Consider the following 13,042-nt stretch of genomic DNA (forward strand, 5'->3'; position numbering starts at 1 on the left):
CCAGTTCTACCAGTATACAGAGAGAGACTCACCACGTCTATGATCTGTAACAGTGTGAAGCCCAGTTCTACCAGTATACAGAGAGAGAGACTCACCACGTCTATGATCTGTAACAGTGTGAAGCCCAGTTCTACCAGTATACAGAGAGAGAGACTCACCACGTCTATGATCTGTAACAGTGTGAAGCCCAGTTCTACCAGTATACAGAGAGAGAGACTCACCACGTCTATGATCTGTAACAGTGTGAAGCCCAGTTCTACCAGTATACAGAGAGAGAGACTCACCACGTCTATGATCTGTAACAGTGTGAAGCCCAGTTCTACCAGTATACAGAGAGAGAGACTCACCACGTCTATGATCTGTAACAGTGTGAAGCCCAGTTCTACCAGTATACAGAGAGAGACTCACCACGTCTATGATCTGTAACAGTGTGAAGCCCAGTTCCACCAGTATACAGAGAGAGACTCACCACGTCTATGATCTGTAACAGTGTGAAGCCCAGTTCTACCAGTATACAGAGAGAGAGACTCACCACGTCTATGATCTGTAACAGTGTGAAGCCCAGTTCTACCAGTATACAGAGAGAGACTCACCACGTCTATGATCTGTAACAGTGTGAAGCCCAGTTCTACCAGTATACAGAGAGAGAACTCACCACGTCTATGATCTGTAACAGTGTGAAGCCCAGTTCCACCAGTATACAGAGAGAGAGACTCACCACGTCTATGATCTGTAACAGTGTGAAGCCCAGTTCTACCAGTATACAGAGAGAGAGACTCACCACGTCTATGATCTGTAACAGTGTGAAGCCCAGTTCCACCAGTATACAGAGAGAGAGACTCACCACGTCTATGATCTGTAACAGTGTGAAGCCCAGTTCCACCAGTATACAGAGAGAGACTCACCACGTCTATGATCTGTAACAGTGTGAAGCCCAGTTCCACCAGTATACAGAGAGAGAGACTCACCACGTCTATGATCTGTAACAGTGTGAAGCCCAGTTCTACCAGTATACAGAGAGAGAGACTCACCACGTCTATGATCTGTAACAGTGTGAAGCCCAGTTCCACCAGTATACAGAGAGAGAGACTCACCACGTCTATGATCTGTAACAGTGTGAAGCCCAGTTCTACCAGTATACAGAGAGAGAGACTCACCACGTCTATGATCTGTAACAGTGTGAAGCCCAGTTCTACCAGTATACAGAGAGAGAGACTCACCACGTCTATGATCTGTAACAGTGTGAAGCCCAGTTCTACCAGTATACAGAGAGAGAGACTCACCACGTCTATGATCTGTAACAGTGTGAAGCCCAGTTCCACCAGTATAGGAGCTGAGTCGTTGAACACTGGTCTCTCCAGACGGTTATAGTTAGTCAACAGATCCTTGTACAGCTTCCGCTGGTACTGACCACCAACACAACCTGATGGACAAAGAGATGGAGAGAGAGGAAGAGAGAGATGGAGGGAGAGAGAGAGATTTAAATTGATCATCTAGAAAACCAACATAGAAACCATGAAGGACTAAAACAATCACAATTAACACCTTGTGGACCACACAGAGAGGAGAGAGAGAGGTAGAGAGTGAGAGGGAGAGGAAGAGAGAGAGAGGTAGAGAGGGAGAAAGAGAGAGAGGAGAGAGGAGAGAGGAGAGGGAGAGAGAGAGAGGTAGAGAGGGAGAGAGAGAGAGGGAGAGAGGGAGAGAGGAGAGAGAGAGGTAGAGAGAGAGAGAGAGAGAGGAGAGAGAGAGAGGTAGAAAGGGAGAGAGAGAGAGAGAGAGAGAGAGAGAGAGAGAGAGAGAGAGAGAGAGGTAGAGAGAGAGAGAGGTAGAAAGGGAGAGGTAGAGAGAGAGAGAGAGGGAGAGGGAGAGAGGTTAGATGGAGAGAATAAAGAGAATTGAGAGTTGTGAGAAGAAGAGCAGTAATTCACAGTATGTTCACACCATGACCAACCGTTTGCATAATATAACAGCATTCTCAATTTATTCACAGCAGCAATCCATATTGTTAATCTCAACAGCAACACCCAGAGGATAGACTTTGATTAGAATAACATTACACACTCACTCCCCATTATACACTGTTCTAAATTAACACTGGGATCTGCAATTGTGTTTTACATGGAGGATTGTTGTTACTCATGTTGTATTCACTGTGGATTCATGAAGTGGTTTACACACAATATAATGAGACAGCTGGAAAAATACAGTAACATGAATTAATATTATAATGAAACTGCAGTCTGTCTGTCTGCCTGTCTCTCTTTCTGCTCTGTCTGCCTGTCTCTGCGTCTGTCTGCCTGTCTCTCTGTCTGCTCTGTCTGTCTGTCTGTCTGTCTGTCTGTCTGTCTGTCTGTCTGTCTGTCTGTCTGTCTGTCTGTCTGTCTGTCTGTCTGTCTGTCTGCCTCTCTGTCTGTCTGTCTGTCTGTCTGTCTGTCTGTCTGTCTGCCTGCTCTGTCTGCCTGCCTCTCTGTCTGCCTGTCTGTCTGCCTGCCTGTCTGCCTGCCTGTCTGCCTCTCTATCTCTCACAATATCCCTCTTTTTCTCCATCTCTCTCGGTTAAACACTTCAACGACAATAACATATGTGGTCCCACTGGTGAAATCATCATCACCATCACCATCATCATAATTTTCATCATCTATTTTTGACCAACTACAAAGCTATGTTTCTGGTTGTTTGGCCAACTGATTGACGATTCCACTTTCTCAGCTAATTCCTCTAGATTCCTCTAACATCAAGCCACTGGAGTCGTATTGACCAGTGAAGTTGTCACGTCCTGACCATAGAGAGCTCGTATTTTTCTATGGTAGAGTAGGTCAGGGCGTGACTGGGGGGTTTTGTCTAGTTTACTTTTTCTATGTTGTGTTCTACTTTCTTTTTTCTATGTTGGGGTTTTCGTATGATTCCCAATTAGAGGCAGCTGGTCATCGTTGTCTCTAATTGGGGATCATATTTAAGTAGTTGTTTTCCCCACTTGTGTTTGTGGGAGATTATTTTGAGTTAGTGCATGTTGCACCTCTTCGTCACGGTTTGTTGTTTTGTTTATAGTATGTCTTGCATAGTTTCACATATAAATAAAGATGTGGAACGACACCCACGCTGCGCCGTGGTCTCCTTCATATGACGAACGTGACAGAAGTGATGCTCTGATGAGGTTAAAAGAGACACATCAATAGATAGTAGAGCTCCATGTCAATGAATCAGTGACTCTGACATGTCGGCACGACACGAAGATTAAACACACGGACGCGGATAAACATGCACACACACCCCCACGGAATATGATCTTCCAAGCTGTGACATGTTCAATGACGGAGTAGAAACAAGGAGAGGAAGCCACTCCTGACTATTGAGATGGAAACAATGATGACAGTTATTTCTAGTCTGGTTTCAGAAAATCCTCCTTTCAGGTATTCACTCTAAAACTGTGTAACTCCTCATGACTGAAAAGGCCCTGGTCTTCATCTCTCAACGTCTCCCAAATGACTTTGTTGTCTAATCACACACACACACACACACACACACACACACACACACACACACACACACCAGCAATTACCAAGGAGGCTAACGAAGATGAGCACGTAATTAAAGGCTTAATGGTTAATTAGCTAACGAGACCAAAATAAACCAAACAAAAGGCCTTCTGCTGAAGAGGGCTGTGTCCCAAATAGTACCCATTTCCCTATGTGTGAGTGTTTGTGTGAGAGTGAGTGAGTGTCAGTGTGAGTGTGTGCACATGCTTGAATGGAACGAGTAAGAGAGGAGAGAGAGAGGAAAGAGAGAGGAGAGAGAGAGGAAAGGGAGAGAACAAAAGTTGGGTTAATGAGTCAGTATATCAGAACAGCTTTAAAGAACACACATAGTATCTTTTCAGCTGAGATCCAAGATGGCCGTTCCAGGCACAGTGAGATCCAAGATGGCCGTTCCAGGCACAGTGAGATCCAAGATGGCCGTTCCAGGTACAGTGAGATCCAAGATGGCCGTTCCAGGCACAGTGAGATCCAAGATGGCCGTTCCAGGCACAGTGAGATCCAAGATGGCACATTTGTTTATTGTTACTGTTTTGAGGAAATGAGCATCCAGCATTGTGGTAAAAAACATTGAAGTGCATACTCTGCTGTTCTATCATGCCTGCAATGATGTCCAAGGGAGAAAAACAGGGTTGATCATTTGAAGTTGTTACGAGATGTCGCCAAGCCAATAGATGGCGCTGCTGTTATGTGCATCTGAGTGTGATACTATATAGTACTAGGGAACCAAGTTACCATTACTTACTATGCACTGAATGGAGCTGTATGCATGTTACAGTGATGACTTTCTAATCAACAATACCTTGGTCTTGTAGAGAACAAACCGCACACAGAACAGAAGTAACATCTTTGCTGTTGTAATATCACAAACGGACGTGGCACTTTCCCCACTATGGATTGCAGCTTTAAACACTTGTACCAGAACAAAATTATGCTAATCTTTCCTTCCAAAGACAAAAAAAAAAAAGTGAACAATAAACATTATATCTTTGATGTCTTCTTCTCCATGGCAACAGGAAACAGGAAACAGACCTGACCTCTGAGGGGTATGGTAGGTCAATCTCAGGTTTCTTTTTCAATCTCTCTATTTTTATTCATCTCTTCACAACTACGAGCTACACAAGGAAATGCCTGCTTCCCAAATTGCACTTTATTCCCTATTTAGTGCACTACTTTAGACCAGGGCCCATGGGGGAATAGGGTGCCATTTGGGACGCAGACGGACACTAGTAGGTTGGGCTGTGTTTGTCTGTGAGGGTCAAACTGAGGCTAACACACACAGGGACTGCTTCCCAAATGGCATTCTAGTCCCTATACGGTGCACTACCATTGACCAAGGGCAGGCCTATAGTGTGCCGTGTAGGGAATAGGCTTCTATTTGGGAAGCAGCCCAGTGTTTCTTCAACACAGCGGTGCCGTTGGGCCAGACGGCACCAGAGACTTCTGTTAAAAGCTTCTTCCACAGAGCATTTTAACAGGTTCAGTAGTGTGTGTGTGTGTGTGTGTGTGTGTGTGTGTGTGTGTGTGTGTGTGTGTGTGTGTGTGTGTGTGTGTGTGTGTATATCTTCATCAGCAGCTTACATGACATGTTTAAGTGCATCAGGACCTAAAAAGGCAAGGTGCTCTTATTATTAGAATGGGAGTCAGTGTGAGTCCATCTATCTACACAGGTTCAGCAGTGTGAGTCCATCTATCTACACAGGTTCAGCAGTGTGAGTCCATCTATCTACACAGGTTCAGCAGTGTGAGTCCATCTATCTACACAGGTTCAGCAGTGTGACTCCATCGATCTACACAGGTTCAGCAGTGTGAGTCCATCTATCTACACAGGTTCAGCAGTGTGAGTCCATCTATCTACACAGGTTCAGCAGTGTGAGTCCATCTATCTACACAGGTTCAGCAGTGTGAGTCCATCTATCTACACAGGTTCAGCAGTGTGAGTCCATCTATCTACACAGGTTCAGCAGTGTGAGTCCATCTATCTACACAGGTTCAGCAGTGTGAGTCCATCTATCTACACAGGTTCAGCAGTGTGTGCGTAGACAGTGTGTTTAATGCTTTGTAATATGACATGTGTATATGATGAAATAGTATGTCAAATGAATAGTATGTAAAAGGTGTGTGTGTGTGTGTGTGTGTGTGTGTGTGTGTGTGTGTGTGTGTGTGTGTGTGTGTGTGTGTGTGTGTGTGTGTGTGGTCTTGTTCTTCTATCCTTGTGGGGACCAAAAATCCCCACAATTCCCCACAAGGATAATAAAACAAGGCAAATTCTCCCTCGTGGGGACTTTTCCCACATCCCCATGAGGACGAAGTTAATTTTAAGATTAGGGGTTAGGTTTAGGGTTAGAATTAGGGTTAGGGGTTAGAATTAGGGTTAGAATTAGGGTTAGGGGTTAGAATTAGGGTTAGGGGTTAGAATTAGTCTTAGGGGTTAGAATTAGGGTTAGGGGTTAGAATTAGTCTTAGGGGTTAGAATTAGGGTTAGAATTAGTCTTAGGGGTGAGAATTAGGGTTAGGGGTTAGAATTAGGGTTAGGGGTTAGAATTAGGGTTAGTGGTTAGGTTTAGGAGTTAGGTGTCGGGTTAGGGTTAGGTCAAATAGGATTTTGAATGTAAATTAATTTTAGGTCCCCACAAGGATAGAAGAACATAACGTGTGTGTGTGTGTGTGTGTGTGTGTGTGTGTGTGTGCGCGCGTAGAATACGTCATATAGTTAAGGATTGTTACATGCGGCCTGTCTTTCTGTGCACATAATGACATACTTTTCCCTATAGAGCCCTTTGACATGAATGCTTTCCTGTAGTTGAAGCCTGTTACTAAGGATTATTATACCCACACAGACAAGACCTTACAAGGTCTAATCAGCCATTATGGAAACACAAGCACACATATCCTGTTATATCATGCAACATCTCAAGTAACAGGATGAAGGCCACATTCATTCACCCAATAAAACTGTCTTGTCTGATGATTGGAAAGATGTCTTATCGTCTTATATCATCTTTGTAACGACCTGTTCTTTAACGATACTTCATCACAGAAGATGTTCTGATGATAATGAAGTTAATTTATGTACCTCCTTTCATCTAGGTCCAGCGGTGGAAAAAGTAACCAGTCGTCATACTTGAGTGAAAGTAAAGATACCTTAATAGAAAGTGACTCACGTAAAAAAGTGAGTCACCCAGTAAAATACTATTTGAGTAAAAGCATTTTCTTTTAAATATACTTAAGTATCACAGGTAAATGTAATTGCTAAAATATACTTCAGTATCAAAAGTTAAAGTAAAAGTATAAATCATTTCAAATTCCTTATATTAAGCATACCAGACAGCACCATTTTCTTGTTATTTTAATGTACGGATAGCCAGGGGGCACAGTCCAACACTCAGACCTCATTTACAGACCAAGCATATGTGCTTAGTGAGTCTGTCAGATCAGAGGCAGGATGGATGACCTTATCTCTTGATAAGTGAGTGAATTGGACTATTTTCCTGTCCTGGGAAAATGTATGGAGTAAAAAGTACATCATTTTCTTTAGGAATGTAGTGAAGTAAAAGTTTTAAAAATATATATATAGTAGGCCTCCCTAGTAGTGCAGTGGTCTAAGGCACTGCATCACAGTGGTCTAAGGCAGTGGTCTAAGGCACTGCATCACAGCGGTCTAAGGCACTGCATCACAGCGGTCTAAGGCACTGCATCACAGCGGTCTAAGGCACTGCATCACAGCGGTCTAAGGCACTGCATCACAGCGGTCTAAGGCACTGCATCACAGCGGTCTAAGGCACTGCATCACAACGGTCTAAGGCACTGCATCACAGCGGTCTAAGGCAGTGGTCTAAGGCAGTGGTCTAAGGCACTGCATCACAGCGGTCTAAGGCACTGCATCACAGCGGTCTAAGGCAGTGGTCTAAGGCAGTGGTCTAAGGCACTGCATCACAGCGGTCTAAGGCACTGCATCACAGCGGTCTAAGGCACTGCATCACAGCGGTCTAAGGCACTGCATCACAGCGGTCTAAGGCAGTGGTCTAAGGCACTGCATCACAGCGGTCTAAGGCACTGCATCACAGCGGTCTAAGGCAGCGGTCTAAGGCACTGCATCACAGCGGTCTAAGGCAGCGGTCTAAGGCACTGCATCACAGCAGTCTAAGACACTGCATCACAGCGGTCTAAGGCAGCGGTCTAAGGCAGCGGTCTAAGGCACTGCATCACAGCGGTCTAAGACACTGCATCACAGCGGTCTAAGGCAGCGGTCTAAGGCTCTGCATCACAGCGGTCTAAGGCAGCGGTCTAAGGCACTGCATCACAGCGGTCTAAGTCAGCGGTCTAAGGCAGCGGTCTAAGGCAGCGGTCTAAGGCAGCGGTCTAAGGCACTGCACCACAGCGGTCTAAGGCAGCGGTCTAAGGCAGCGGTCTAAGGCAGCGGTCTAAGGCACTGCATCACAGCGGTCTAAGGCAGCGGTCTAAGGCACTGCATCACAGCGGTCTAAGGCAGCGGTCTAAGTCACTGCATCACAGCGGTCTAAGGCAGCGGTCTAAGGCACTGCATCACAGCGGTCTAAGGCAGCGGTCTAAGGCACTGCATCACAGCGGTCTAAGGCAGCGGTCTAAGGCACTGCATCACAGCGGTCTAAGGCAGCGGTCTAAGGCACTGCATCACAGCGGTCTAAGGCAGCGGTCTAAGGCACTGCATCACAGCGGTCTAAGGCAGCGGTCTAAGGCAGCGGTCTAAGGCACTGCATCACAGCCTTAGCTGCGTTACTACATATCCTGGTCCCATACCGGGCTGTGTTGCAGTTGGCTGCGACCTGGAAACCCCTGAGGCGACACAAAATTGTCTCAGCGTCATCTGGGTTAGGGAAGGGTTTGGGATGTCCTTGTCCCATAGTGCTCTAGCGACTCCTGTGGCGGGCCGGGAACATGCAGGCTGACCCGGTTGCCAGTTGGACGGTGTTTCCTCCGACACATTGGTGAGGCTGGCTTCCGGGTTAAGCGTGCCAAGTGTCAAGAAGCAGGAGGACGCACGGCTCTCGACCTTTCGCCTCTCCCGAGTCCATACGGGAGTTGCAGCGATGGGACAAGACTGTAACTACCAATTGGATATGACGAAAAAGGGTTAAAAAATGTTTTTATAATAATAAATAAATAATGTATATACAGTAAATATACATTTAAAGTACAGATACCCCCCCAAAGAACTTAAGTAGTACTTTCAAGTATTTTTACACCACTGCCTAGGCCCTATGTCTCAGATCACGGTGTATTATGGGATGTACCTCAGCCCAATCTATCCCATTATACTTGTCAATATTGTAGCGAAGTCAGTCCAGACCAGGGCTGGAACCTGGGACCTTGAGATTGTCAACCCAGCACCTTACTATAGCTGTAACGCCAAGAGATCTGAACCTCTTGGCTAGGTCGCTAGGTGTTAGTTCTAGGTCGCTACTATATTCAGGGAACACGTATTGAAAAGTACATTAGATGAATACAGGATTAGCTTGAATACACACATTTGCTGTCATAAATAAATGAATAACCATGACCTTGTCTGGATTAAAGCAACATCCTAGACTGTTCTAGTGAACCAGATTGAATCAGAGAGTAACAGGAAATCCTGTCTCTTTGTTAATATTAAATCACCTAATGTGATTTCTGTGAAAGTCTGAGGGCGTCCCAAATTGCACCTAGTCAAAAGTAGTGCACTATTAATGGAATAGGGGGCCTTTTCAGATGCAGCCTTTGGACGTTTGTTGTGTACTTCAGAGATGAAAATCCCTGGCTCATAACCAGGTCATAAAGGCAAAAAAATAGGGCAGGATTATACACTGATGGGCCCCGTCCCAAATGGCACCCTATTGGCCCATAGGGCTCTGTTCAAAAACAGTGCACTATGTAGCGAATAGGATGCTATTTGGGACACAGATATATACACTGTAACGTAATATAACCAGGGACCTAGTTTAGGATTCCTCCCCTTTCCCTCTCTCTTCTCCTCCCCTTTCCCCCTTCTCTTTTCCTCCTCCTTCCCCCATCTCTTCTCCTCCTCCTTCCCCCATCTCTTCTCCTTCTCCCTATTCCCCATCTCTTCTCCTCCTCCTTCCCCATCTCTTCTCCTCCTCCTTCCCCATCTCTCCTCCTCCTTCTCCCTCATTCCCCCATCTCTTCTCCTCCTCCTTCCCCCATCTCTTCTCCTCCTCCTTCCCCCATCTCTCCTCCTCCTTCTCCCTCATTCCCCCATCTCTTCTCCTCCTCCTTCCCCCATCTCTTCTCCTCCTCCTTCCCCCATCTCTCCTCCTCTTTCTCCCTCATTCCCCATCTCTCCTCCTCTTTCTCCCTCATTCCCCATCTCTTCTCCTCCTCCTTCCCCATCTCTCCTCCTCTTTCTCCCTCATTCCCCCATCTCTTCTCCTCCTCCTTCCCCCATCTCTCCTCCTCTTTCTCCCTCATTCCCCCATCTCTTCTCCTCCTCCTTCCCCCATCTCTCCTCCTCTTTCTCCCTCATTCCCCCATCTCTTCTCCTCCTCCTTCCCCCATCTCTCCTCCTCCTTCTCCCTCATTCCCTCCATCTCATCTCCTCCTCCTTCCCCCATCTCTCCTCCTCTTTCTCCCTCATTCCCTCCATCTCCTCCTCCTACTATCACCTCATGGTGACATCATTTCACAATGTTTATTACATAAACCAATCCACCATCAGAGACCAACCAACATAGCCAAGGAACTACAAAACAATCACCTACAACAAATGGCTCCCGTCTCTCAGTTTCACTGCATTAGGTTCCCTTCATAGCTCCAATGGCCATACGAGAGAAACGTCTTAGATCAACACCATTCAGTTGTGTTGTACTATTGGGCACGAGGCTATTGTTACGATGAAGCAGCCAGTTTAAGTGCACTGCTGCCTTCCAATACAATCTAAACAGGCAAATGTTACAGCGTCAACGATCATCTGTGATATGTTATTCCCTGGATGTTTCCATTCTGTCAGATGATGATAGTTGTTGACGGTAGTGAAATCAGATGGAGAATACATACCCAACCGCATTCTAAATGCAATCACCGTGGTTACGTCTAGACAGGCCAACCGCTGAACTAAATGACAATCTACAAGATACATGTTCTGTTCATTCACCAGACCGCATGTTTGAGGATTGGCACAGTGTAAAATGTACATACACGACCGCAATGAATTCCATTATCCAGAATCACACTCATTTGTCTCCAGAATGTCAACATGAAAGATTGCCACTCGCATCTAGGGAAATCATGCCTTGACATTCTCCGTCTAACAAACAGGGGTTGCTATGATGTGGTGGGCCGACCACCTTTGATAAAGCACTATGTCATACAAGAGTTGATCAACTATAGACCAGCGATGTAAATGCCAGCCTGGCTATTACCGACATAAAGGTGCCTTTTGAGACGCAGTCATAGACAGGGGGTTGTTGGGATGCGTCATCCTCTCACAGGGCCAGGAGTGTTTCCACACCACATGACCTGATAAATAGCATGTAACTGGGGCCCAGAGGTTTTACCAGGTCAGGGCACATAGCCTTGTCCCAGTTCCATTTGTGACAACCCTTGTATACTGTACTTTTGGAAAGTATTCAGACCCATTGACTTTTTCCACATTTTGTTACGTTACAGCCTTATTCTAAAATTGATAAAATCTTTTTTTTTCAGTAATCTACACACAATAGCACATAATGACAAAGATAAAACAGGTTTTTCGAAATTTTTTGCAAATGTATTAAAAATAGAAAAATAAATAAGTTATTTACATAAGTATTCAGACCATTTGCTATGAGACTCAAAATTGAGCTCAGGTGCATCCTGTTTCCATTGATCATCCTTGAGATCAACCTGTGGTAAATTCAATTGATTGGACATTATTTGGAAAGGCACACACCTGTCTATATAAGGTCCCAGAGTTGACAGTGCATGTCAGAGCAAAAACCAAGCCATGAGGTCGAAAGAATTGTCCGTAGAGCTCAGAGACAGGATTTTGTTGAGGCACAGATCTGGGGAAGGGTACCAAAAACTTTTTGCAGCATTGAAGTTCCCCAAGAACACAGTGGCCTCCATTATTCTTAAATGGAAGAAGTTTGGAACCACCAAGACTCTTCCTAAAGCTGGCCGCCCAGCCAAACTGAGCAATCGGTTGAGAAGTGCCTTGGTCAGGGAGGTGACCAAGAACCCGATGGTCACTCTGACAGAGCTCTAGAGTTCCTTTGTGGAGATGGGAGAACCTTCCTGAAGGACAGCCATCTCTGCAGCACTCCACCAATCAGGCCTTTATGGTAGAGTGGCCAGACAGAAGTCATTCCTCAGTAAAAGACACATGACAGCCCGCTTGGAGTTTGCCAAAAGGCACCTAAAGACTCTCAGACCATGAGAAACAAAATTATCTGGTCTGATGAAACCAAAATTGAACTCTTTGGGCTGAATGCCAAGCGTCACGTCTGGAGGAAACCTGGCACCATCCCTACGATAACGCATGCTGGTGGCAGCATCATGCTGTGGGGATGTTTTTCAGCGGCAGGAACTGGGAGACTAAGCAGGCTTGAGGCAAAGATGAATCAAAGAAAGATCCTTGATGAAATCCTGCTCCAGAGCGAGGTTCACCTTCCAACAGGACAACGACTCTAAGCACACAGCCAAGACACGCAGAAGTGGCTTCGGGACAAGTCTCTGTATGTCCTTGAGAGCCCAGCCAGAGCCCAGACTTGAACCCGATCGAACATGTCTGGAGAGACCTGAAAATAGCTGTGCAGCAACGCTCCCAATCCAACCTGACAGAGCTTGAGAGGATCTGCAGAGAAGAATGGGAGAAAGTCCCCAAATACAGGAATGCCAAGCTTGTAGAGTCATACCCAAGAAGACTTGAGGCTGTAATTGCTGCCAAAGGTGCTTCAACAAAATATTGAGTAAAAGGTCTGAATACTTATGTAAGTTTTCTATTTTTAATACATTTGCAAACATTTCTAAAAAACAGTTTTTGCTTTGTCCCTAAGGGGTATTGTGTGTAGATTGATGAGGGGAAAAAAACAATTGAATCAATTTTAGAATAAGTCTGTAAAGCAACAAAATGTGGAAAAGGTCAAGGGGTCTGGATACTTTCTGAATGCACTGTATGTCATTGTCACACCAAACAAACTGAGTGTTAAGGAGTTAACAATATACTGTAGCAGAAGCAGATATGGAAGTCAGGATACATATGGGAAGTGTATGGGGTTCATTTCTGTGTCAACCTCTTATAATGACACACTGTATGGCTCAGCTAAAACACCATAACATGAGTCATACATGTTCAACATCACAGTTTAACTGACCCTTTACATGTCATATCCAAGACACACCACATCTGTCTAAAGCCCTGAGGCCAGTCACTAAGCTGAGATATTTCCATCTAAATTAAATCCATCACAGATCTCTCAGAGGTCAGAGGTTACGGGTTAAACCCAACCAGCTTTTCATCACTGACGGGGAATAAACAACCACCAGAGGTTCCAGGA

The 13,042-nt window shown here is 45.4% G+C and overlaps 1 protein-coding gene across 1 annotated transcript in view; it reads right to left on the reverse strand.

The window, feature by feature from the left end:
- The window catches only part of LOC106610459 (neuronal acetylcholine receptor subunit alpha-7), a 71,871-nt gene that overhangs the window by 53,467 nt on the left and 5,362 nt on the right, over nucleotides 1–13,042 (reverse strand). The window contains 1 exon segment of the mRNA XM_045714189.1: nucleotides 1,284–1,423. Coding sequence (XP_045570145.1) covers nucleotides 1,284–1,423 — 140 coding nt within the window.

Source organism: Salmo salar, unplaced genomic scaffold (assembly GCF_905237065.1).
Source record: "Salmo salar unplaced genomic scaffold, Ssal_v3.1, whole genome shotgun sequence".
In the NCBI taxonomy this organism is placed as follows: Eukaryota; Metazoa; Chordata; class Actinopteri; order Salmoniformes; family Salmonidae; genus Salmo; species Salmo salar.